Here is a 27,050-nt window from a genome sequence, read left to right on the forward strand (position 1 = left end):
TCAAAACACCCTCCCTCCTCTTCCTCTTCCTCTTTCTCTCCCTGCTGTAGAGTGGCGTTAATGGACTGTGGTCCAGACACACAGAGGCAATATTAACGCACCATTTGCTGTGTCTGAGTAAATATTATCATCTGTGGGCCTGTTTGACTGTTAGACACAAGGGATCAGAGTGATTTTAGGGCAGCAGAACTTCACAGATATAGATATTTAAATGGCTTCATAATGCAGCGCTGCAGCTTTTATTAGATTTTTTAACACATTCATATATTATAATAAAGGTAAATGAGCATTTGACTGAGAAGCTGAATGTGTCCGTCTGTGATCAGGAGTTGATTTGTTCACACAGTTGCTAGAAAACATTTTCTTTAACATCAATATGCGTTAAAACACTGTTGAATTCAGGTCACATGTTCAGTGATAGAGTCCTGAGTGGTAAGGGGTTCCTTTAATGCAGATGTGGTCATGGTTGAATAGTTTCTGCATTAATATGATTCTTTGTGATGGAAACTTCAAAGGCTGCGTCCCAGAAGGGTTTGATTATAATCTTTTCATCAGGGCTGTAGCTTCTATCCAAGTCATGCATCACTGGTATCATAGGTTTATTATAAGAGGTGGCACAGCAGGGCTGGCTGTAAATGAATTTAATTGGCTGCTAACAGCAAAGTTAGCTCTCTGGTGCACCTCAAACACAGGGAGTCCAGCCAAGACTGAGCGGGGATAACTGGGATTAGTGAGATGTGAGTACTGGGTGTCACTAACAACTTTAACTTTATAACTGACTCACTTCAAAACCATAGGGACCCGTGGAGATGTTGAAACTGTCTGAGGTAGACGTTATAATTACGTTTAATCTGGGCTCTCGGGCTGCAGAAGTGTGTGTGAGTCTGCTGTTTGGACACACCGGGAGAACGTGTGTGACGCTGACTCGTCATTTCAAATTGAATTAGACAGAGAGCTCGGCATCCAAGTACGTGTGCATGTAGAGCTGTGTTTTTTATGATCTATAGGAGTGTTTTTATTTTAATAGGCATCATATATATGTAACCGCTGCATTCACCAAACTACTGCTCCTCAACCAGACAGTACATGTTGCTTGTGTTAGTAATTAGACAGACACTTCTTTAAGGTTTAACTGCGCATGCTGTGACATGAACAGTTGGTTTACTGTAAATTACTGTGTGTTTAAAATGTTCAGTCAAAACATTTGTTTCCAAAACAGTGAGATGAACATTGAGCAATAACCATAAAATAACAAATTTTCAAAATAAAAGCAGCAAATGTTGAGCTGAAGGTCTGAGGATATTTCTTCTTGTGACCTCTGCATCGACCAACACTTGTGTTAGTGCAGCTGAGGGTGGAGAAACAGACGTGTTCGCCTGATCGTGTGAAACTAGAGACTGGATGTGAGACTGATGATACAGTGTGTGTGTGTGTGTGTGTGTGTGTGTGTGTGTGTGTGTGTGTGTGTGCGTGTGTGTGTGTGTGTGTGTGTGTTTGAGGATGCACATGCGAGTGGGGTTTTTCATTCCTGCGTTCTCGTGTGTGTCCGTTCGTGTCGGGTGAAACTGTCAAATGATTGTGTCCTTAAACAAACATTCAACAGCCGCTTGTTTCAGCTGCTTGATAAATGTGAGCAGAATAGAAGCCACTGTTTCTACTCTGAGTTTTACTGTACATGGTTCATATACGTGACTTGGACTTTTGCCCATTTCCTCTGGCACAGTGCTGCCTTTCTTACACTTTACCTAAATGTTCAGTGGACGTCGCCTCCACCTGCTCCATGTGTGTTAAAGATGAGGTTTTCTATCTTCTGGTCACTTCTACTGTGATTTCCCTGCAGACTGTAGGATGTTTGGTCTGAGACGTTGTCTTTTTAATGTGTTTAATGTTGTTAATTGTTTTTTGTGTAGATTTCTTTCCTTCTCTCCAGTTTCATTGTTAGAAAACATCACAGAGCAGGATAAGTGCTGAGTGTGTAATTTACAGATGGGAAATTACAGGAAGTCTCTGCAATGAAGTTTCAGCTCTGACACTGTCCTGTAGACATGAATCTTGATTCAACTTGTTAACAGTAATTATAGATTTAAGCTGCTGTCATTTACAAAAACCATTATTAGAAATAATAATAATCTAATTTATTAAATATAATAAAAGAAAACGTCCCTTGTCTTTCTGTCTCCATCAGACCCAGTGGACGTTCTGAGAGCTTTGCAGGTTCCCTCTCTCCCTGAGGGTGTGAAGAAAGTCCCTGGCTTCTGCACATCTCGTCGCTCCAGCAGCCCCGATCATGCTTATCGCATCACCAAGAAGGCCCAGATCTCTGCCCCCACCAAGCAGCTCTTCTCAGGTAGGGTTCAGCTGGACTGGACGTCATGTGTCTTAGTATTTGGAGAGATTTAGGGTCTAGTTTTTATTTTGACAGGTAACACATTTACAGCATACGTTAACTAACATATACTTTGGTATGTTTGGTGATATTTAATATTTACCATGAGATCCAGAGTTCAGACACCTGTAATTATCTCTGCAGGTTACTTATGTCTGAACGTATCTCATCTCTTGGCTAAGTGAGGCTGTTGTTCTCTACTCCTGGATATAAAGTATAATTATGTGTTTCAGAGCTGGAGCTGAGTTAAACTGTGTGGGACGAAAAACCTTAAGACAAAAAAGTAGAAAACTATCTGACACCCTGGAGCAAGAAGAGAAAAGGCAAAGTGGTACTTATGTGGCTGTGAGGGAAAAGTCCTAAAAAGTCAAAGCTGATTTTTAACTAGTTTCCTGAACTTTAGCCTTCGTTCTCCAGCTGTGTCCAGATGTTATTACGAGTCCTCATCGTCAGATCTCTCACCTGTATTATCACTTACTTCTGTTTCTTCACCATCCATCCATCCTCGACCTCCCTCCTCCTCAATAAATAATACTCAGTTCATTCATCCTTCTGCACTTAATCTTTGTTTTCCTCCTTCTTCTCCTTTTTTCTTTTACCCTCTGTAAATGGTTCATTTTTATCCTCTGACCATCTCTTTCTTCCTTCGCCTCGTCTCCCTCTTCCTTCAACCACAGGTCGCTTCCCAGAGAACTTCTCCCTCATGGCTCTGGTTAAGGCTCAGGCTGGTCTCCAGGCCTTCCTCCTCTCCATCTACAGCGAGCAGGGCATCCAGCAGCTGGGCGTTGAAATGGGACGCTCACCTGTTTTCCTGTACGAGGACCAGAACGGCAAACCAGCCCCTGAGGACTACCCCCTGTTCCGAGGCGTCAACCTGGCTGATGGCAAGTCAGTAACCAGCACCGACCAGTTTGTGACTGGTTGACATGACACAGTTTGTTTGAGTTGTGGGGTGTTTTTCAATATCTTAGTCAGAGCTGTCATCACGTCACACATTTACTCGCCTTCGGTTCCTGCTCTTCGTCTCTAGGTGGCATCGCATTGCTTTCTCAGTTTCCAAGAAAAACGTGACCCTGCTGCTGGACTGCAAGAAGAAGATGACCCGACCTCTGCCCCGCGGCAACAACGCAGAGATCGACACCAATGGCATCACAGTGTTCGGAGCTCGTCTGCTCGATGAGGAGGTTTTCCAGGTGAGCACCTTGACAAACAGTTACTGTCTGGGGGCTGTACCAAAGTTTTAATTGTAAAATCAAGCAGTATTGTTGGTGCTGTGCATTAGATTTGCATGTTGTGCTCAATTTAGTGCAAGTAATTAAAGCATTTATCAAGATTTAAAACTCAATAATACCTGTAAGGTGTAACAGTCAGGTGACCGTGTTTTGTCAACCATGCTGTAATCAATCCTTCTGCAAATACAGGCCTAAAAATGATGCTTGACTCAAGCCTCATTTTAGCTTTAGATACACATATGAAAACATTTTTTTTTACACAGAATAAGGATGTGTATATTGGTCTGCTTCACTTCCATTTAACTTGCTTTAGGGACCTCTTCATGGCTTCAAGTTAAACCTCTTCTCTGTTCATGGGGGCACCTGTAATTGTAAATTATCATTTAATGTAGTTTAAAACTTTCCACTTAGCCTCTAATATATGACCCAGCTGAACATGGTTTTATTAATCTGTCTAAGTCTTTTTGTTTTCTCCACAGGGAGACATCCAGCAGCTGCTGATCGCCTCCAACCCCCAGGCCGCCTATGACTTCTGTGAACACTACAGCCCAGACTGTGACTCCCCTCTGCCCAAGACCCAGGCTCAGGACCCCAACACATACGTGAGTAAAACAACACAAGTTCATACACAGGAATAAATGATTAGCGCTTCTCCACATGTATGAAACTCATTAAACTTCCCACAGGTGACAATAACTAGACTTTATAATTCACTTACTGTATGTCATGTTCACAAACAGTACAAACAAAACCCACATAACAACGACTGCTGAGAAGCTTCTGAACAACCTCAGACAGATCAACACTATTCTCACACAACCCATTCGTAAAACTGTAGGATCATCTGTAGCTCTGATAAACGAGATCCAAACAGAACCTGAGGACTTTTTATTCATTTCCTGTGACAGTTTTTAAAAGATCACTTACTATTAGAAGAAGAAGAATAAACAATTTACTGGTTTTAAAGAGTCTCGTTATTTTTTCTTCATCTCAATCTAAATCCCCATTAGATTAATTAATTAATTAAAAGATGTGACGTCTTAAATCAGAAAGGTTTGACTTTACGTCTGTGCCACATGCACCAGAAAATGAACAAAAGGTCCTCAGGTTGAGTTTGGGTTGTCTGATAACATCATCAAAGTGCTGCTCTCTCTCTCTCTCTCTCTTTCTGTCTGCCTCACTCATCCCTGTCATCAGCAACAGTTCGTATCCCTCCTCTTTCCACTTCACCTCATCTGACTCTGTGTCACTGAGGTAACTGAAGAAAAGCAAAGGCTACACAGCACCCTTCATTTCCCACTCACATTACATCTGAGAATCTGAAGCATGAAGATACGTTTTAGCACTAGATTATTTCTCACTTTTACCTCAATGTTACACAGACAGGTCGGGGAAAGAGGATGAAACAAGCCAACATTAATTAATTAATGTTTTACTCTAATCATTTCCCATGGATTGAAAGAAAGTGAACTCCATCACTACATAAAACAAGTGAAGTTAAATTCTGGTTAAATTGAGACACACAGAATAAGAATTTGGCATGAAGATGACTTAAGGTGGAGCCTCTTTTCTTACTGAGACTGGTTGTGCACATTTTAGGCTCTGAACACTTTGCACGCTGACTTATTCTTTGAATTGAATATTTGGGAGCTGACAGGTCTCAGACACCAGCTGCATCACAAAGTAACATGAGGATGAATTGAATCTGCATTGATCCAACCAAAGTACACAGTCTTTGTCTTATAAACCTGCATGATCTTACATCATACAGTCACTGGCCGTGTCGATGCTGTTGAGATGACTGCTCTGTGAATGAATATAAATCACTGTGGTTTTATTCATTGCCTTTATTAAATATTATTATATTTATTTTTGCTCTTTCCTTATTCATCAGTGGCGTCTGTGTATGAACTTTTATTTTATTTCAACACCTTTTAACCTACAGCACAGACTCCTGATGATGAATGGAAAGAATAAAAGCTTTGTATTTTCTCATTATCTCCTCTGCCGTCTCTCACTCTCTTTATTTTTTATTCTGTTGCTGCTTCATCCCACATTCACCACTTTTCTTTTTCACCTTTATTCAACCTCTCAGTTCAATCTCTCCCTTTATACATTCCTCTCCTTCCATTCATCCTGCTTTCATGCCCCCTCCCTCACACTGCCAACTCATGCCTCCCTCCATCCTTCCCATCTTTCCATTCCTCCATCTCTCTCAGTACTTTGATGAGGAGCAGGATGACCATGAATACCCCTATTATTATGAGGAAACAACAGTGTTGTCTCCTCCTCTGTGGCTCCCTCCCCTCAACACTGGGACCCCCAGAGAGGGGTTTGTGGAAGGGAAGGAAAATAAAAACTAGAGCAATGACATGATTCATAATAAAGGTTTAAATAAATTAACATTACATTGTATTTTTACCTTTAGTTCTCCATTTACCTCTCTCCTCCCTCATCACTCCACACCTCCCTTATTTAATTCACCTCTCACGCATCTCCACCGAGTTTCAACCATCTCGTCACACAGGAATAACCTTTGCTCCTTGTGATATTTTGTCATTTATATGTTGTCATACTGTATATATGTGTGTGTGTATGAGTGTGTGTTGAGATGTGGCTAAGTGGGGGCACTGGGGTGGTACAGGTGCAGCTGTGTTGTCATACACACACACAGGTCTTCAGTATTCACTCCTACCTCATATTTATCACACCAAACAACTGTTAACCAAATAAAATCTGTCAGAAAATAGTTAAAACATTTTGATAACTTAAAAAATTGCAAGTTGAAATTTACGAAGAAGCACATGGTGAAAGTTTTGTGGACATTCTGTACATGCAAACACACTTTAGCACAGGAAACACATAATAAAATGTTGTGGCTTTGTGCAAGAGTCAATAACAAATAAGTAAAATAAGTTTTGTTATAATTTGCATTGTGTGCAACAGAGGTGGGGTTTGTCACACAAAGGTGTTGAGTTGATCATCACAGAACAGGATCATTATTTCCTGTGGCTGATTTTTCATTGCATGCTCATCGATGTCAAACTCCCCTCATTTATTTTCACAGGTGATTTTAAAAAACCTTTAGCTCGTCCATGTTGTCTTGTCACTTGCATGATTTCTTATTGTCTTGGAAGATGTCACCGCATGCACCTACTGTGTTTCTGTGTTATCGTCAGTGCACATGTGTTTCTGTTGGTAAATGCATTTGTGGTTGTACATCAGAGTATTGTGTAGCATACATCACATACATGTATGCAACAGTCTGTCCCTTTTAGGTCTGGTTGTTTTCTTTTTTGCATATTTGAAGAGTTGATATTTACATTTTCTCTTCACATTCACGTTTATTTATTTGGGTGTTTTTTTGTTTGTTTTGTTTTTTTTGGTACAATTTGTTTACAATTTTCATTAGCATCATGCATGAGTACAGCAGTTTTCACTGTAGTATCATCTGACTAACATGCACTTGCATGCTGACCTGCCCTCTTTCCTTGTTTGCATGACTAAACAGCAGCAACCTTTTCTGTCTTGCAGTTGTTGGACTGCTCTGTGCATTATAAACAGTGTGTGTGAGCACAACAGGTCAGTGCTTAGATAGTATGAATGTTTTGTGTGTGTCTTTACAGTGTGTGTGTGTGTGTGTGTGTGTGTCCAGCACCAGCTTTACCTGATTAGCCACGCCCTCAGTGTCTCTGCCAAACCACAGGCTCCAATCTTTATTAGCACAAAGATGCTGCTTTGTCGTTTAGTATTGGGAATGGCATTACTGGAGAGATCAGCAAAGACATGTCACTTGAGATTTGATTTGTTTAGTTACTTGTACTTTTTCAGTTGCATTAATGTTTTTAAAACCTGTATTAATGATGTGCTGTATCCAGTAATGCCTGCACAGTCTCAGTAAATCATCCAAGCCTTAGCCATCTTTATGTCATTGTTTCTCAAAACATCCACTCTTCTCTTTCTCTCTCCTTCTGTCCATCCCTTGTTTGTGCTTTTCACCCCCCTCCCAACCCTTCCATATATCTCTGTCTTCCTTCACTCTCTGTGTCTTCATCAATATGCACTCTTACATACTAAACTACATCAACCACACAATAATGGACATTAGAAGAAGGAAGTCAATGGAAAAGCAGCCCCCACTAAATCCAACCTTCTCAAACCCAAACCCACTCCACCAAAGCCAGCCAAGTCTGGAAAATTCAAAATAGTCAAGACACCTATCCCCACCAAAGCTCCTAAAACATCCAAATCAAAGCCCACTGCTGCTGAGATTCTGTTGTCTAAGATCAAACCAACAGCAGCAGCTAAATCTAAGACCACACCTGCCCCAGCCAAGAATGGAAATAGTAAAACAGCTGCCGAGAAGAAAGCTAATGGTGCAGCTAAAGCCAATGGTAATGGGAAAGCAGCTGTATCTAAGCCTACAGCTCAGGCCAAGGTGAATGGAAATGGAAAATCCTCAGCTGAAAAGAAAGTTAATGCAAAAGTCACTGCTGCACCTAAGGTTAATGGAAACGGCAAAGTTACAACAGAGAAGAAAGCCAATGGTAACAGCAAAGTGAACGGCAAAGCTGAGAATAAAGTCAATGGTGAGGCTAAGGCCAGTGGCAAAGCTGCTGCAAATCAGGCAAAGACTGAAACCACTACAAAAGCAAAGACTGAGAAGGTTAAAGCAGAAACTAATAAAGCACCTAAACCCACTAAAGCATCAAAACCAAAGGCTCCGGCCACCAAAGCTCCAACAGCAAAAACTGTTGACACCAAACTTAAAGTTTCTTTCCAGTCAACAGCGCCCAACAAAGTAGCTCCAACGTCTGCCAATGTCCGTCCCACTCCTCCCAGACCCACAAAATACAAGCTGGACAATAATGTCAAGTCTCTGCACAAACCTTTCCCACCCTTTGACAAGACCGAGCGGAGCGGAACTGCCGTCCCAACGAAGAGATTTAGCAGCGGTTATCAACAGGTACAACAGGAGGGCTCACGTTTGGGTCGGTGTGTCCAAGCTCGTATGTCCCATCTGTCCCATCTGGTAGCCAGCTCTTTCCACCATCCAGGGTGAAACAGTCCTCAATGGTGCACAGTCTGGTCTACAGAATGGAAGTTGGTTCATACCACGCTGGACACCTCCTCTGTTTATATATCATATGATCTTCATGATCACCTTTACTTCTCCATATGATATGATACAGCGGTGCACATTGAAGCATGGCTAAATGTACAGCTTGATTCTTCACTTCATACTCTAATCTTCACTGGATTCTCAAAACCTGAATACACTCCAGCACTTTCTTTTCCGGGAGAACATTTAGTACAATTCAAACGAATGAGCATGGACTGCTACGGCACAGAAACCTGTGCTATCACATTCTGCACACATGCAACACAACAGAACTCCCTGTGTCTCTCTGTCTCTCTCTCTTTGTACCTGTGTTTTCTCTCTGGTCATATTTTATATCAAATATGAAAACAGCAGCCTCACAGAAACACTACAGCTTCAGTTTCAGTCATTGTGAGTCTGCAAAACTGATGAACTGACTGAACAGGATTATGTTGTGTGAGGCTGTTGATTGGTGTTGTCTCTGTGTTTTCTGGTCTTGGGTGAAACTAGACATCCCAAAGCATCAAGTGATGATGTTTTCATCTGAAGGGATGGATAGAGGCTCTGGGTTTTACTTCCACTAAGAGCTGACTTCACCCTTTCGTGAATCTTGGCTTTGTGAGCTTTAAGAAGCAAAAATGGTTCAACAATACAAAGAAAAGAAATCTCAGCAGTGAAACGTTCGACGACTCCCTAAATATTGCACATGGCAAAATTTATAGTCGTCACGATTCTAAAACCACCTGAAATTTCTTTTCTAAAATGGATCTTTGCAGCTTCAAAAATGTGAGTTGCCTGCGTTTGGCAGCCGCAGTTTTATGATGTGTTCCATTTTCATTTCCATCGTTACCTACGAGCAGACTTTGAACTAACCGCGCTCTTCCAATCAAATCTGCTTACCTCCTCCCTGCTCCCCAACTCCTGTCAACTTGACAATTTAGGATGTAAACACTGAACTTTCCGAGGCTGGCCACACCCCTACAGAGACTGATTATTTCTATGAGGAGACGCTCCCAGTGCCAGAGGGTGAGGTGACTGGAGAAGAAGTGATGCCAGAACAGGTAACGAGGACATTACACACTGATCCGTGACACAGAGGAGTCAGAAACCGACAGCAGTGGTGGAGATGATCGAAATCTGTTAGGAGCTATATTCACAATTTGTCTTAAAACTGTTGATATGAAGATAGAAACTGTTTTTTCTCTTTTAAACCAGAGCAGTTGTTTGTGTAATTGTTATAAGACAGAGTTAAAACAGAAAATAAAATGTGAAACATAGCTTCTTATATTTATATTAGTTAATATTTTCTTGCACTTTTATACATAAAAACATGACAGTTTATAAAATATGATGTTTTGCTGCACAAAAACAAAACTAGCAATGAAATTAGAGCCAAAGTATTAATCAATGAGCTCATTAGTTTAAAATTAATAGCAATTCACTGTGTAGTTACGTTTATGTTTTATAATTTTAACGTTAAGGTTTAATGTCTGGACTTTATACTGCAACTTTCCCATATGTTTTTTTTACAAGTGCCTCAACAAGTCATGAGAAAAATAATGATTATTTGTAGATTATTTTAGAAAGTAGTTATATTTAGCACTACACTAACAAACTAAAGCAGCAAAATGATCTAATGCCATACACTACATATAATAAACAGAGGCTCGTTTTCCTAATTGAACTGCACTTAAGTAAAGACTCTGAACACTTTCTCCACCACTGGTTGACAGAATAGTTACAATAACTAGAATTAAATCCTAAACCTTCACCCGCCCCATGAATAAATCATCATCACAAGAGATTTTAATCACCAGAAGGGGAAGACGGTGTTTAACCCGTGTGGTGGTGAGCCCAGTCCTTGTAGTTTGTAGTCTGTAGAAGTAGTTTTCCTCTTTTCTAACCATCACTGTTTTGTTGGCACTGATGCCTCCTGACAAGACATAACAGGAACTCTCTTCCAAAAGATAATGCACCACATTCATCTGCTTATACCATCAAACATGTGTATGTGGTTCCTCGTTTTCCTAACAACAAGGTTCCTGCTTTGTTCTCATCTCACGATCTGTGATTCTTCAGGTTCTGATCTTGACATAAGAACAAAAACCTTGTGAAAAGGAGATTCACATGGGGATGTTTGAATCGGAGTTTAACCACAGCAGTAAAAGGAGATGAATATAATGCATTTTAGTTTGAGAGAGTCGAACAGAACTAGAGTAAACAGCAGCTGCTGTGACCGCTCTGTTTCTCATAGTTCTCTTATTTTAGCAGTAATTCACTATTTTGTTTTTATAAGTTGATTATTTCTTTTTTTTTTCTTTAATATATATATTTAATATGATGCTACTATAAGTTTCTACTGCTGTTTTAGAGATAAATAATCCCTGTGGTATATTTTAGGAACAAATATACTCATTATTCAGTTTAATCCCTCTGGATTCATATTTGTTAAACACTCATGGTAAGTAAAATAGAATATAAATAGTTTTTGCTTTGCACAGCACGTAGCAGCAGCTGGTTTTCACAGTGTCTCATCTCCATTCTGTGTGTAAACAGTTTAGTTAATATATTTGACCACATTTGGAGAAATCATTTCGTCTCCACACACAAACTGATGATGAGACTCTTTAGTGAAACACAAAAGCTCAACAACAGATGATTGACAGAAACTTTAAGGTGACAGGATGAACCTGCTGAACATCAGCCTGAAGTTAGTGGACATTAGTCTGTCAGATGTCTTTTTGTTTTCTGTCCTTGTCACTGTTTGTTTGCTGAAGGTAAGACTCACTTCTTTTCATATATGCCCCCCCCCCCTTTCACTCTCCTTCATTCTTTTATCTCTGTTCCTTTCACTAACATTTCCCCTTCATATAAACCTCTCCCTCCTCTTCCACTTTTCCCCTCCTCTCCTTATTTTCCTCCACTTGACTCCTCCTCTCGTGCACCTCCATCTGTCCCATCACGGCTCTGATAAACCCAACCCAGCCCCAGGTCGAAACTGTGCTGGTTGGAGAGGAGGTGGAGGCCACCAATGAGGGCGGTGTGGGCGAGGAGGAGTTCACTGAGGAGTATGTGACAGGGGACGTGGGCCTTAGGGAATACGACTATTCCTACAGAGACTACCATGAGCCAGTAAGGGAGACGGGAGAGGGCGACGCCAACATGGGCCCCGCCCTGTCCGCTGTGACAGACGAGGGAGGCGTAAGTTATTTTGCTTCAGAGGCAAAAAAACAAAATCAGTTTCAACCAATGCTGAAACCTGGTCAGTGTCCTCTCGGGTGACTTCTCTGAGTTTGCTGTTGTTTTTATACAAAGATATAAGAGCACGGTGTCGAAAAACTTAATATATAGACATAGCCAATATTATTATTATTATTATTATTATTATTATTATTATTATTATTATTATTATTATTATTATTGTTATTATTATTTAGTTTTTGTCCTACTCAAACTGCCTCCGTGCGTCAGATTTCATACTGTGCAGCTCAATCAGTCTCTGAGATTCATGTGTTTGAATGTGTTTCAAATACTTCACGCACCGAGACCGAGTTCCAACATCATGGCTGAAATGGGTTTTATTCTGTATGGTCTATAGTCATGGATGGATTATAGGAAAGTGGCCCCCACCCATCAATACAGGACCCCCCAGACCCTAAAAGAGGCACAATATGACTATAAATAAGACTTGTGGTCATTTTGAGTCTGTTTTTAGTTGTCATGTGTCTGTTTGTGGTTATAATTCAGCTCTTTCTGCTTATTTTGCACCTTTTGACTTTCAAATAAGAAACATCACCTTAGAACGAGGTTCTCCCCTTTCGGGCCCTCAGGTCCACCCAGTAATCCATCCATGAGTATAGTGAGTATCTCAGGCACAGTCAGAAAAGCTACTCCAGTATTTAAAGCTACTTGGATCCTGATGGACATTAAGAATAAATCCAACTTTAACATACTGTTCACTGCTTAAAGAGGCATTTTAAAGAGCAGCTAACATCCAGTTGCTGCATCTTTTGTTTTTAATGCCGTTGATCTGAGTGCACAGCTTCATTAAAAGACCAGTTTCTGAGAGAAACTCTTTAAGTAACGAACCAACTGACTGAAGAACCATTAAACCAGGTTTTTGTTTTGTCATCTATGTATTTTCCTCATTGGGAAAAGTAAATAAAGTTTGATATAAGAGTAAAGTGTCTTTACTAACTCAGCCGTGTTGTTGGCTACATGTGTGTTTTCCTCAGGCTGCTGTCAGAGGCCAGAAAGGAGAGAAAGGAGAACCTGCCGTCTTGGAACCGGTGAGACACTAATTAAGAGCAGTTTTACCTGAGTAGGTCGGACGGAGCATTTCCAAATGTTAATTAAACTGGTATTTCTTTGATGTATGTTTCAGTATTAAAATGCTGAAATAACATAATTAATCTTAAATGTAGCTGTTGAAATGACAAATCTCCATTAAGTAATATGTAATATAAATTAAACCAGTTCATTACAAACTCATGACTTCTTATTTCTGCAACATACGTTAATTACGTCTCTAACTGTATTTTCATTTTTGCAGGGTATGCTGATTGAAGGACCTCCAGGACCGGAGGGACCTGCTGTAAGTAAATTATGTTTGTTTGAATATTAGCTTGTCTCTCCTCACTCTTCTAGGTTCTGACTTTAAATCATGATGAGTTGAACTACGTGTTTTAATGTTTTGGGTTTTGACCATTAACATTATTTTCCTGGTGTTTATAATGTTGCAGCACTGTCATCAAACTTCACTTGAATTTGACAAAGAAAATTACACTTTATTGAGTATTTAATATTTTAACAACCTACTTCATCTCTTTCAGGGTCCTACTGGCCCCCCTGGCTCTTCTGGACCTCCTGGCTCGGTTGGTGATCCTGGAGAGAGGGTGAGTGTTTCACTCAGAAATTCAGGTTGGGAAACATAGTGTGCAGAAAATTCAGAGGTTCTTGTAGGTGCATTTTGAAATTGAGTGATTTCACATTGACTCTTTTCTGCCGGTTCTTTGCTTCCTCTCTCCATCCTACAGGGTCCTCCTGGTCGGGCTGGTCTGCCTGGAGCTGATGGAGTTCCTGGACCTCCTGGAACCTCCGTCATGCTGCCTGTGAGTCACGTCCAGCTCGTGGTTCTCGGCAAATGTTTCGCAGATATCTTTAAAATATTCTGTAAACTGTAGTTCTGTGTGTTCACTTACTTTTTATGATGATTCAACAATGATTTTGTTAAAAACACTGTTTGAGGTTCCTCACTCACCACAGCTGCAGTCTAAAATGCTTTTCTTGATAAATTATTTTTCTTTCTTTCATCCTTTTGTTTTTCTTTCTGCAGTTCCGCTTCGGTCAGAGTGGAGGAGATAAGGGTCCTGTAGTTTCTGCACAGGAGGCTCAGGCAGCCGCCATCTTGTCTCAAGCCAGAGTCAGTGATCACTTTCTTTCTATATTTTTTATATTTTAACTGTAAAGACATGAGTACACTGATCCACATATGATGTTTAACAAGCTGCATGATTTTTTATCTTGACTTGTCTCTAGATGGCTCTGAAAGGACCTCCTGGACCAATGGGATACACTGGACGACCTGGACCTCTGGTATGTTACCCGTCACCTGGATCCGGTTGTACACTTCATGAAGTGGTCATGATGGTTATAATCACTGTGTGTGTGTTTCAGGGAACTCCTGGAAGTCCTGGTCTGAAGGGAGAGAGTGGAGACCCTGGTCCTCAGGTGAGAATAAACCTGACCTCACATCAGAACATAAATTCAGTAATAAACCGTATCATTCTACAGATTTATCATGATTATTTATCAAAGATGTAAAATACATTTTTCAGGGGCCCAGGGGGCCACAAGGTTTGCTGGGACCTCCAGGCAAATCAGGAAGAAGAGTGAGTATAATAAACAACAAGCACTTCAAGATTCTTTTTCCCTTTGTTTAATGAAGACGTCAGGATATAACAATTCATTATAGCTGGTGTTATAAGTTTATATTTCTGTAATAACACTGCAGCTGTGTAAACTTCATGTGCTTTTAACAGGGTCGTGCTGGAGCCGATGGAGCCAGAGGAATGCCAGGAGAGCCTGGAATCAAGGTAACCTCCCTAATATAAGTTATATTTACATGAGCAGCAATTTAAATGCACCAGCGACACAGTTTGTCAATTGAAGGTTTTTTTAATATTGGGATTGTGAAATGGTAAATGTGCTTTCTGTCAGGCTCCACAGGAGAAGAATCAACCTAACCTTTACTTTGTTTGGTATTTTTTGATGTTGTTAAATTAATGTTATCTGCTAAATTAGAACTAATAATAACTTAGTGTCTGTGTGACTTTCTCAGGGTGACCGTGGTTTTGATGGTCTTCCTGGTTTACCTGGTGACAAAGGACACAGAGTGAGTCAACAGCAAAACAATCACACATACAGTCATCTTTATATGAGTGGTGTTAGTAGTAAAATATTGTTAACTTTAATATTCAATTATCTTTTATCCCTGCAGGGTGATACAGGAGCATTGGGACCCCCAGGACCTCAAGGAGAGGACGGAGAGAGGGTACAAACACATAAATATAAATGTCTAAATATCTAAAATGATTCCAAATGTCTGTTAACAACCAGCATGTTTCCATCCTTCACCTGTTGTTTCTACGTGTGTGTTTCCAGGGAGACGACGGAGACGTTGGACCCAGGGGTCTCCCAGGTGAACCAGTGAGTGTTTCCATGACAACCCAGCAGATTTTAATTATCTCCTTTTTTTTCATCTGTGCTTCTCGTGTCACAACATTCAAAGTGTTCATGCAGAATTTAGTTTAAACTTTTAACTTCATGTCTGAAATGTTTGGATATGGATTTATAATATATAAATCCATTATTCTGATCACTTGTCCTCTTAAAGGTTGCAGGGGTGATGGAGCTCATCCCAGATTGACATGTGACAGCTGATAACGGGCTGTTGTCGTCTGATCTGGGCTTGTGTGTCTCTTTGTGTCACTCTGTTTTGCACTTTTGTGTCTTTTCACTGATGTGTTCTTGTGTATTTGTGTGTATTTTTAGGGACCTCGTGGTTTGCTCGGGCCTAAAGGTCCTCCTGGAATCTCTGGACCTCCTGTGAGTAGAAACTATTTCAAATCGTATCGAGCTGCTGTTATTTTAGCGACATTGTTTTGGTTTTTCCTCCCACAGCACCTCCTGAAAAAACAGCTTGAGTCTCGATATACTAAGACGGGGATATCCAGTCATCTAAAAATTAGCATGTGAAGTTCCCACAGTCACCTCAGAACAACTTACAGACACTCAGAATTTATGCAGCCAAGCCTCAAGCATCAATCTGACACTGATACGTTATATTTATATGTGCTAAAGCTGTTTGTCTGTGTGACAGAACAGTGGCTAAAGAACAGTGAACAGTAAAGAACAGTGCTCCACAGATTTAGCAATGAAAACAAAGCTGCTAATTACACCTGTAACAAGTGTTGGGCTGTTTTTGTTTTACTGATCAATAATAAATTATATGTCAAACAGCGAAAACATAGAGGTGGCCCTGTATAAACAATAACAAAATAATTACATGGGAAAAAATAATAAACTTTCTAAAATGACATAAATACAATATTGTTATATAGTCTAAAATCAGTGGAGTTTACCTTTAAGGAGCTGGGTAAAAAACCTATACTTTAGTGAATTATTAGTGTTATTGAATGATTTTAATCATTAATGTTTACATCTGTGTGATTTTTTTCTCTTCACTCTCTTTTTTCAGGGTGTACGAGGAAACGACGGGCACCAAGGTCCCAAGGGAAACTTGGTCAGTGTCACTATGAGTCTTCACCACCGCCTTCTACTCCTGAATCATTAATTATCAGTAGCTGAAAACTGATTCTGTCCTGCTGCATTTGACATCACTTTATCTTTTGTTTCCGTCTCTCAGGGCCCACAAGGAGAGCCAGGACCTCCAGGTCAGCAGGGAACCCCAGGAACTCAGGTGAGACCGAGGACACACCTGGAGAATATGTGTGATATTAACCTTTTATCAAATGACCGTGTGCTAAAGAGTAATGAAAAAAAAACAATAAAATCCATTAATGTTGAGTGTGTATCGAGTCCACACGTTGAACATGTGTCTCATGTGTTTGTTGTTTATTCATTCGTTTATTTCTACAGGGAACTCCAGGACCTCAGGGAGCTCTTGGACCCCCAGGAGAGAAAGTAAGAAACCAAAAATACTGAATCTTAAAAAGTACCTCAACATGTCAACATACAGCAGAATGACCAGAATGAACGCATCACTTTTACTCATTAAAGCCTTTTAACTAATGAAGCAGAGATGAAAGAAATCTTTAAAATCAAAGGTCCTGTTTGAGTTCAAGTCTCTGTTTTTTTTGTGTAACTGAAAACAAAGATCAGGTTCTTTAATGTGATGGTTTTAACAATAAGTCACATATTTACTACTGAATACAAAAACACAAACAATAAATATGCACAAACATCATGTTTATTTTCTTTCTTGCTATAAATTACATTACAGAAATTACAAGATCGATCCCACAGTCTGTTAAAATATGAAGTTATATCCAGCAGCTGATAAACTTTGCTTATTATAGAGACTGGAAACTGGGTCTTCACCTCTATGAAACAGCAGCTGAAGTAGAACTGAAATGAAACATGTTTCTTTCTTTTATAAAAGAGCTTCAGTTACTACTTTAAAAGCATGAGTAGCATTTAGTGACATGAACAGGACTCAGGACTCTGCACCTGATTCTCTCATTTGTTCATGTGATCATCCATGTGTTGTCATTTATGGATGGAAACTTTTCTATTCAGTAGCTTCTCAGTTTTTAGAACAGGTTATAAACAGTGGACAGAGAGTCATGTGTTGTGTTTCTGGGTCTTACAACAACTCATTTATTTCACTTCACCCTCCTTGTCTTCTTCAGGGTCCCACAGGAAAACCAGGTCTTCCAGGAATGCCCGGAGCCGACGGACCTCCTGTACGTTTGTTGCTTCTTTCTTATTTTCTTAGTTTTTATCGTTATAACTGAATTAAGTCGACTTTGTTCACACGTGTCGTCTTTTCTGAGACTCGAGCTCTGTGACTTCTTTTCTCAGGGTCACCCAGGAAAAGAGGGACCTTCTGGCACCAAAGGAAACCAGGTGGGTGTTGATTGTGATGGAACCACATCAGTTCACATCTCTTCTATCTAAATAAATACACACATCTATTAAATACAACTTATAGAGAAAGAAACATATCAGGTACATCTGTTGGATTAAATAAGACACTAGCTTTACTGGTGCAGTTACTATGTTTTGTACATGTTATAAGTAAAGTAAGTTAAGTAAACTTCAACATATTTTCATTGATTCATCTATTGTGTATTTATAAAGTGTTTTTCTTTAATCTTATCCAGGGTCCCAACGGTCCTCAGGGGCCCATCGGCTATCCTGGCCCTCGTGGCATCAAGGTCAGCATCTCTAATCTCTAAGAATCATCAGTTTGCAGTTTGTTTTCCATTTAATGTATTAAATTAGTTTTGTAAACACAGTGAAACAAAGCTCAAATATTTCTTAATATCTCAGTGTTTTGATGATTTAACGCTGTGATTGCAGGGAGAACAAGGAATCCGTGGACTGAAGGGCCACAAGGGAGAGAAGGTGAGAGATTTATCAGAGAATAATATTTAAAGTTGCTCATCGCATCAACTAATGATATTATACACCTGGTGAACTATGCTAATGTTTACAGTTTTAATTAAAAATAGCTATATGTTAAATAAAATTTAAAAAAAGATTGATATATAGTTTTGCTGCATATTTATTTGTTTATATTGTGTGTGTGTGTGTTTTAGGGAGAAGATGGTTTCCCAGGAATTAAGGGAGATTTTGGTTCTAAGGGAGAACGGGTAAGACAGATTACTACAGTAACTAGTTGGTTCAACGATGTGATAAATCATCTTTTTAATAATTTACTGGATCAGTTCAGTTTATTGTGTTGATGTATTCTGATGGTTTTTCTCTCCCATCTTCTCACAGGGTGAGCTTGGAGTACCAGGACCCAGAGGAGAGGACGGTCCAGAGGGACCAAAGGGTCGCGTTGGACCCCCTGGTGAGATCGGACAAATTGGACTAGTTGGAGAGAAGGTACAAACTGTTCAGTGAAGACACATGATTACATGAGAATAGAGGTTACTGAGTCTATTGGAGCTGATTTCAGTTTAATTCATAGTTCCTGAACATCTATCAACATCTATCAACATGTTTCCGGGTTGTTTAAAATAGAAGAATGTTTCCTCTTTAATCATGTATTAAGTGTGGAGATGTCACTGTGCTGCCCTCTTGTGGTTAAAAGTGCACTTAGCTGAAACAGGTGTAATATTTACTCAACAGATTTGATTGATAATATGACTACAGCACACCTGAGCACAGTGTCAGTTTCCTCTGATTAACTCTTCATATTATGATCAAATCTATTAATAATTCATTAATTCATTTATTGGTCATATTTATTTATTTATAGTACTGTTACAACTTTGTTATATTAATGTAAAGGATAACGATTAATGGTCGGATCATGTGATTCCAGGGTAAACTTGGTGTACCTGGACTTCCTGGATATCCTGGAAGACAAGGACCAAAGGTAAAAGATAAACAACTTATCTGTCTTCTAATCCTTCTGCTGTCACACTGATGTTCACCTGATCCCTGCGGGGTGAGAAACAACACAGATGTTAAGATGTGGATTTGTTTTTTAGGGATCTCTTGGATTCCCAGGATTCCCAGGATCAAATGGCGAGAAGGGAACAAGGGTAAGTCGATGGTTCTGTGGAAGATTAATTATTACTAGACCTGTGGATGCTGCAGGTGAAGTAACACTGTCAGTTCATATGTACAGATTACTTCTGTCTGACTGATCCTGTGTTTTTATTTTCAGGGTCTTTCAGGCAAAGCAGGACCAAGAGGACAAAGAGGACCAACGGTACAGTTTCACTTTTATCAGACTTTTCTGCTCAGAGGATGACAAAAACATTCATAACATATGGTAAACATACATTTTTTTTGCCTGCATTAAGGAGTAACTTTTAGGTCTGAGTTCAGTTTCTAATTCAATCTCAGTCTAATTAGCAGCTTAGCAAAGTGTAATATGTAGGTTTGTACAGTAACGTCCAGCACTGTGAGGGAGAACATCATGTTGATTTGAGACGTTTGAAGGTGAATATTTACATTTACAAAGCAATATTTTCAGCTGGTTTAAAGTTTATATTCAAGCACTGATTTGATTATTTTACCTCAATGAACAAAAGTGTTTTGGCAGATTAACACTTTTTGCTAATTGCTTTCAACGTTTGTGACCCTTAGGGCCCCAGAGGCCAGAGGGGACCAAGAGGAGCGACCGGGAAACCAGGAGCAAAGGTTCAGTGAATTTCTCATTTTTACTGAAGTAATTAGTTCACGTTTCTCTGCTCTCTGACTTGGAACCTTTCCCTTTTCTTTCTCATCTTGTCTCAAACACCAGATTCCATCTGTTCTCTTTGATTTATTTACATGTTACTTTATCATTATCTCAAAACAACCTGGCTCAAAATAGAAGAAAAGAACTGAAGAAGAAAGAACAAACCTGTATTTTCCATTTATTGAGTTGTTTTTTGTTTTGTCTTGTTCTGTTTTTAGGGAACTTCAGGAAGCGATGGCCCACACGGACCTCCTGGAGAGAGGGTAAGTGCTTCATTTTTAATACAGCTAACACTTTATCAGAGCTGCTGTCAGCTATTTCATGTTCTCATTATATCAAATGCCGTCCTCTCACCAGGGATTGCCTGGACCTCAGGGAGCCAACGGTTTCCCCGGACCAAAGGGACCTCCTGTAAGAAAATGTTTTCTCATACTGATGGTCCACTCATGTTGGTCATTAGATACATACAAGTTTGAATTAATATTTGAATGTTGATGTTGTTTCACAGGGACCACCAGGAAAGGACGGACTGCCTGGACACCCTGGACAGAGAGGAGAAGTTGTACGTTTAAAGAGTCATTTTATATTTTTTAACTCTGGCATGATAATTTAATACACATTTCATAATATATGGTTTATATTATATGTTTTTCCACCCTTTTGAACTGGACATTATTTGTTGTGGTTGGATTCACAGAGACATCAGCTGTTGTTGGTTTTGTACCTAACAAACTTTCTTTAGATATTTTGTCCAGACACAGACAGTTAGAGTCTCACTGTAAGTGTCTGTGTTAACCTGGTGCTGATCATGTGATGAGTGAACACGAGGAGCTGTAACGTGACTGAAACTAAATCAAGTATTAGTAGTGAAGTAATTAGTGAAGCTGGTGCTCACTACTGAGGTGTACTGGAAGTTTAAATCCTGCAGTACAGTACAGTACAGTACAGTACAGCACAGTACAGCACAGTACAGTACAGTACAGTACAGCACAGTACAGTACAGTACAGCACAGTACAGCACAGTACAGTACAGTACAGTACAGCACAGTACAGCACAGCACAGTACAGTACAGTACAGTACAGTACAGTACAGTACAGCACAGTACAGTACAGCACAGTACAGTACAGTACAGCACAGTACAGCACAGTACAGTACAGCACAGTACAGTACAGCACAGTACAGCACAGTACAGCACATTACAGTACAGTACAGCACAGTACAGTACAGTACAGTACAGTACAGCACAGTACAGTACAGTACAGCACAGTACAGCACAGTACAGTAAAGTACAGCTGTGAAGCCTAAACAGCTGTTCACATGTTACAGTCATTTGGGGCAAAACACTTTCCATCAAAAGAAAAAAGCTCAGTTCATTGATTCAGGTGTGGATTATTAAACATTATTAGATCAGATAACGATGCCTCTCATGAATAATTTTGTTAAATAATAATAATCTGATATTAATTATACTATAATTACAATACGCTTTTGATAAAATCATTCCTTTGGTGGTGGATTAAAAGCCCCTAACAATCTGAAGTTGTCACATTCTGTGTTCACCTGTGATAATTAATTAATTAGTAATTAATTAAAAATATTTAATTGAACCACCTGGTTTTCATTAGCTGCTGTTTCCCCTGTTGAACTAAAACTAAAAAAACCTAAGGTCTTCGTCCTTCTTTGTTCTAACTTTACTCTTCACTTGTCTTCACCAGGGTTTCCAAGGTAAGGTGGGTCCACCTGGACCTCCTGGAGTCGTTGGACCTCAGGTGAGTTTCTGAGTCACGGTGCAAAATGTTTTCATCACTGATCAGTTTTCCGAACAATCTCTCTTTAATCTCTTCACCTTGTTTCCTCTGACTTTATTTCCTTCCACCTTCTCCATCTTTATCCTCCCAGGGTCCTTCAGGAGAAACTGGCCCCATGGGTGAACGCGGCCACCCCGGACCTCCTGGTCCACCTGGAGAGCAGGGACTTTCTGGTCCCTCAGGGAAAGAGGGCACCAAGGGAGACCCTGGACCCCCAGGAGGCCCCGGTAAAGATGGACCCCCAGGACTGAGAGGCTTCCCTGGAGAGAGAGGACTACCTGGAACCCCTGTGAGCATCACCAGGAGAAATCTGTCGCTTATATTGATGATTTAAAACCACTAAACTGACTTTTCTCTTGTCTTTTCTTCCAGGGAGGTGGAGGACTGAAGGGAAGTGAAGGACCTGCCGGACCTCCTGGACCTGCTGTACGTTTTAAATCACCCACAACTTAAAAAGAAAAAAAATTACATATCTGAAATCTCCCACAGAGAATTTAGTTTAGTTTGATCAGTAAAATCATTTCTGGTAGTTTCTGGTTCTGAGCTCTTTTGTGGTTTATAATTGTTTTAAATGTTTCTACAATATTGTACATTTGTAGGGGTCTCCTGGTGAGAGGGGACCAGCTGGTACTGCTGGACCCGTTGGACCTCCTGGCAGACCAGGTCCTCAGGGGCCCCCTGGACCCGCTGGAGAGAAGGGAGTTCCTGTGGGTATACTGCAGATCTCTATTTAATGAGGTTCCAAAAACATGTGCAGCATTGATTCTCATGTTTGTTCCTGTTCAGGGAGAGAAAGGCCCGATTGGTCCTGCAGGTCGTGATGGAGTGCAGGGTCCCGTGGGTCTGCCCGGCCCTGCAGGATCCCCTGGAATACCTGGAGAGGATGGAGACAAGGCCAGTAACAGTTTAACTTTATTCAGATCTCTAATTCAAACTGATCTTTCCTGTAACCTGATGTTTCTCTGGGATCACAGGGTGAGGTCGGAGAGCCTGGTCAGAAGGGAGCTAAAGGAGGGAAAGGAGAGCATGTGAGTGAACGTGACTTTTGATTTTATTTCTAATTAAAAAAGAATACATTTAAATAACTGTGTAATGATGCTGTTTCTTTGTTGTATTGTTTTGCTCATCGTTTGTTTGCATGTTTCTTCTTTGTTGGTAGGGTCCTCCTGGTCCACCCGGGCCTATGGGTCCTGTCGGTCAACCTGGTCCTGCTGTAAGTACCAACTAGTTTTACAGACTTTCTAATGGCGTCCTCTTTTAGTTTTGTTCAGTTATGGTGGATGTTGCTGCTCAGATCTTGTGTCAAGAAGAGTACGATAAATAAACATTTATTACATTATAGTCATTTAATATTCACACATTCACATAATTGATGTTTTCTGCAGATTCATTTGTTTTTCTTCTTTTGTGGTGCAGGGTGCTGATGGAGAGCTTGGACCAAGGGGCCAGCAGGGGCCTTTTGGAGCTAAAGGAGATGAAGGAACCAGAGGATTCCCAGGAGCCCCAGGACCCATCGGACTGCAGGTAAGAACCACATAATCACAATGTAGTGATGATTCAAATATTCATTAAATTTAGACCCATACATAAATATTTATCTTGTTTTTAGCTTCAGTTTTCTCTAACTTGCTGAGCTGAACTAGTTCTTTATATACCTGTCTCTAACCTGTACATTACTCTGTACTGTCTCTTCGCCCTGCAGGGATTACCAGGACCAGCTGGTGAGAAGGGAGAGACAGGAGATGTCGGACCTCTGGTGAGTTTCACTAATACATGATTACTATAATGATGGGTTCAGTCATTTCTTTTTCTCAATACAATCACAGCTCTTTTATTAAAGCACAGGTATCTTCATGTTTCCATAGGGTCCTCCAGGCCCTCCAGGACCACGTGGCCCAGCTGGACCAAACGGTGCTGATGTGAGTGTTTACAATGTTTTTAGTTATGGAGTTGTTGATGTTCAATAGGAATTAATGAGCTTTAGGTCGAAACACACCACATTCCCATGGTCTGAACTACGTTTATGTGTGTTATAGGGTCCTCAAGGTCCTCCTGGAGGTTTGGGTAATCCTGGAGCTACTGGAGAGAAGGTGCTGATGAGAAGTTGTTTTTTTTGTTTGACAATGTCCAAAAATAATAAAACTTTGAATCATTTCAACAACAAAACACTGTTTGCTCCACAGGGAGAGCCTGGTGAGGCCGGACCACCTGGAATTGTAGGAGAACCTGGAAAGAAGGTGAGTGTGATGCTGGCACGTTGTCTATGAAGACCTGAGGAGACGTGAGCTGCCTTCACTGACTGGTTAATAACATCCATGAGCTAACACACTGCTCTGTGCTTCTGTTGGTAGGGTCCTCGTGGAGAGCGTGGAGAGAAAGGAGAGGCCGGACAACCTGGAACTGCTGGACCTGCTGGAGGACGAGGACGGCCTGGAGATGATGGACCCAAAGGAAATCCTGTATGACACAAAAACACACGTGTACTCATTCAGTCAGTGCGTTTACATGGACTCAAGTAACCAGGTTCAGTTTCTCCTCGGCCCTGGGCTGATTTTAGCTGTTTGGAGACAGAAAGAACCTGCTCTAAACGCTCTTTCCTTTTTTCCTCTTTCTCTCTCTTTACTTTCGAGAAAGCCGACTGTAACTAGGTTACTCGAGTGCATGTAAACGCACTGAGTGAAAGTACCACACAGATCAAGTTGGCAGAGAGGAGGTCTTGTTTTAATATTTGTTTTTGGTTTTGTCTTTAACTTTAGGGTCCTGTTGGTTTCCCTGGTGATCCTGGTCCCCCTGGTGAGGTTGGACCCAGAGTGAGTATCATTTCATCAGGAACACATATCAGCATCATATTTAAACATCATATACTAGTGTTTATTATCAGTCCCTTCAGTCCTACCAACAGTTCAGTTCAGCTTGTTCCACACTTGTTGTCTTGAATTTTTTTGCTTAACAACAAGAACTAAAACCACTAACTGAGTCCTGCTTTACCTTCAGGGTCAAGATGGCGCCAAGGGAGAGAGAGGAGAAGATGGTGAACAGGGAGAATCTGTGAGTCAAAGAAGCAACAATACAGATTCCAAGAATGATGAAGTGTTATAAATATTCACATCAGTTTCTTCAATCTCCTCTTTCTGCCTCATGTTACAGGGCTCCCCTGGACCTCCTGGTGAGAACGGACCTCCTGGGCCACCTGGAAAGAGGGTAAGGTCAAATCTTTGTTACTGAAGCACAGAACAGTGGCAGTGATGAAGGCATTCCTCCAGTGTGTATCTATTGTAGCTGTTTTCTGGAGTATAAAAGATAGAAGTTGGTAAATGTTGTAGAACAAAACGTGTTTGACGCTGTGAATCTTTGTTATACCACATGTTCTGAAAGCTGAAAGCAGAAACTACAAATACAGCAGTAATGTAGTAGACGTCCAGTAACAGATGCACACAGTGACGAATGATGAGTTCTTTGTAGTTTTGAATGGATTTTGTTTAATGCACAGTTTAAACACATAATAGAGAACTCTCTAATCATCGTTCTTACTATAAATAGAATTAAATTATGGAATTTAAAGTTACATTAAATGTATATTAAACAGAGTATGATTGATTTGGTGTGATGCACTGTGACATGTTGTATTTACCAGGGTCCTGCTGGAACCAGAGGACCAGAGGGACGTCAGGGAGAGAAGGGAACTAAGGTGAGTCCAGAACCTTTTAGTAACTTCTCAAACATCAGCTCAGTGTCTCACGTTCAGATGTTCCAATCTTTTTATACAGTAACTTCTCATTTCATGTTATTATGTTAGACATTTATTTTTCTACCTCACTGCTGGAATAATAATGTTGCTGCTTCTTATTATTTACAGGGAGACCCTGGTGCTGTTGGCCCCCCTGGAAAGACTGGACCCGTCGGCCCTCAGGGACAACCAGGAAAACCAGGAACAGAAGGTCTCAGAGGACTCCCAGGATCAGTGGTCAGTACATCTTTGGGATGATATTTGTATTTGGATGATGTTTTCGATCTCCACCTGCTGAATTTGTTTCTGTGTTTCAGGGTGAACAAGGATCTCCAGGTCCAGCCGGACAAAAAGGACCCCCCGGACCTATTGTACGACTACAACCTAGATTTATTTTTTTATTTATACACCCACTCCACACAACGACACAGATAATAAATAGAAACACCACCACCTCCTCACTGTCTTTCTGCAGGGACCTCCTGGTTTGCCTGGACTTCGTGGAGACCCCGGTGCCAAGGGAGAGAAAGGACACCCAGGTCTCATTGGTCTCATTGGACCCCCAGGAGAGCAGGGAGAGAAGGGAGACCGAGGTTTGCCTGGGCCTCAGGGATCCACTGGATCCAAAGGAGAGACTGTAAGTCCAACCACGTCTCTTCTTCACCTCCACTGTTATTTACATTAATTTTCATCCTAATGAGTAAAAACTGTTCAACTCATGTTCGACGCATCTCGTGTTTTATCACAGGGAATGCCTGGAGGCACTGGACCCCTCGGCCCTGCTGGTCCTCCTGGTCTTCCTGTGAGTCTCACTTTGTCTTAGCTTCATTTTCATAATGTTTTAAGTTTGTAGTTAATAGTCACAGACATTAAACACCGAACACTGACCAGGAAACTAAAGTCTTGTCTCTTTTCCAGGGTCCTCAAGGTATCAAAGGAGCTAAGGGTGCTTCTGTGAGTCCAGTTTAAGACTATTTATACCACAGTAGATTAATTTCTCCTAAAATACGCTGACTTAGATCTTATGCTTTAATGCTTCTTGAATTTTTCCTCTTCCTGCTGTTTAGGGAGGAACTGGTCCAAAGGGAGAAAAGGGTGTTCAAGGACCCCCTGGACCTCCTGTAAGTACTTCACATTTCTTTGTTGTTTTAATTTTGATTTGTTTTATCGTCACTAATTAAAATATAAATTTGTTTCCTAGGGCCCACCAGGCGAGGTCATTCAGCCCCTGCCCATCCAGAGGAGTCCCAAGTCCAAGCGCTCCATCGACGCCAGCCAGATGCTCCCCGAGTCCGACCCTGAGATGCCTGCATCTGACGCCACAGGCGCTGAGTTCCTGATTGGCAACT

The 27,050-nt window shown here is 40.7% G+C and overlaps 1 protein-coding gene across 1 annotated transcript in view; it reads left to right on the top strand.

Annotated features, from left to right (window-relative positions):
- Positions 1-27,050, top strand: part of col11a2 (collagen, type XI, alpha 2) — a 39,320-nt gene that overhangs the window by 8,860 nt on the left and 3,410 nt on the right. The window contains 60 exon segments of the mRNA XM_026350003.1: positions 2,186-2,347; positions 3,064-3,274; positions 3,417-3,579; positions 4,098-4,220; positions 7,727-8,584; positions 9,661-9,780; positions 11,705-11,920; positions 12,955-13,008; positions 13,272-13,313; positions 13,552-13,614; positions 13,756-13,830; positions 14,055-14,141; positions 14,258-14,314; positions 14,396-14,449; positions 14,557-14,610; positions 14,761-14,814; positions 15,060-15,113; positions 15,219-15,272; positions 15,383-15,427; positions 15,773-15,826; positions 16,479-16,523; positions 16,647-16,700; positions 16,880-16,924; positions 17,653-17,706; positions 17,825-17,869; positions 18,127-18,180; positions 18,326-18,370; positions 18,565-18,618; positions 18,749-18,856; positions 19,299-19,352; positions 19,468-19,521; positions 19,647-19,691; positions 20,072-20,125; positions 20,384-20,428; positions 20,523-20,576; positions 20,674-20,727; positions 21,882-21,935; positions 22,066-22,263; positions 22,347-22,400; positions 22,574-22,681; positions 22,761-22,868; positions 22,949-23,002; positions 23,134-23,187; positions 23,391-23,498; positions 23,677-23,730; positions 23,840-23,893; positions 24,011-24,064; positions 24,158-24,211; positions 24,326-24,433; positions 24,731-24,784; positions 24,969-25,022; positions 25,122-25,175; positions 25,609-25,662; positions 25,831-25,938; positions 26,019-26,072; positions 26,177-26,338; positions 26,450-26,503; positions 26,620-26,655; positions 26,769-26,822; positions 26,903-27,049. Coding sequence (XP_026205788.1) covers positions 2,186-2,347; positions 3,064-3,274; positions 3,417-3,579; positions 4,098-4,220; positions 7,727-8,584; positions 9,661-9,780; positions 11,705-11,920; positions 12,955-13,008; positions 13,272-13,313; positions 13,552-13,614; positions 13,756-13,830; positions 14,055-14,141; positions 14,258-14,314; positions 14,396-14,449; positions 14,557-14,610; positions 14,761-14,814; positions 15,060-15,113; positions 15,219-15,272; positions 15,383-15,427; positions 15,773-15,826; positions 16,479-16,523; positions 16,647-16,700; positions 16,880-16,924; positions 17,653-17,706; positions 17,825-17,869; positions 18,127-18,180; positions 18,326-18,370; positions 18,565-18,618; positions 18,749-18,856; positions 19,299-19,352; positions 19,468-19,521; positions 19,647-19,691; positions 20,072-20,125; positions 20,384-20,428; positions 20,523-20,576; positions 20,674-20,727; positions 21,882-21,935; positions 22,066-22,263; positions 22,347-22,400; positions 22,574-22,681; positions 22,761-22,868; positions 22,949-23,002; positions 23,134-23,187; positions 23,391-23,498; positions 23,677-23,730; positions 23,840-23,893; positions 24,011-24,064; positions 24,158-24,211; positions 24,326-24,433; positions 24,731-24,784; positions 24,969-25,022; positions 25,122-25,175; positions 25,609-25,662; positions 25,831-25,938; positions 26,019-26,072; positions 26,177-26,338; positions 26,450-26,503; positions 26,620-26,655; positions 26,769-26,822; positions 26,903-27,049 — 5,357 coding nt within the window.

This window comes from Anabas testudineus, chromosome 11, assembly GCF_900324465.2.
Source record: "Anabas testudineus chromosome 11, fAnaTes1.2, whole genome shotgun sequence".
NCBI lineage: Eukaryota > Metazoa > Chordata > Actinopteri > Anabantiformes > Anabantidae > Anabas > Anabas testudineus.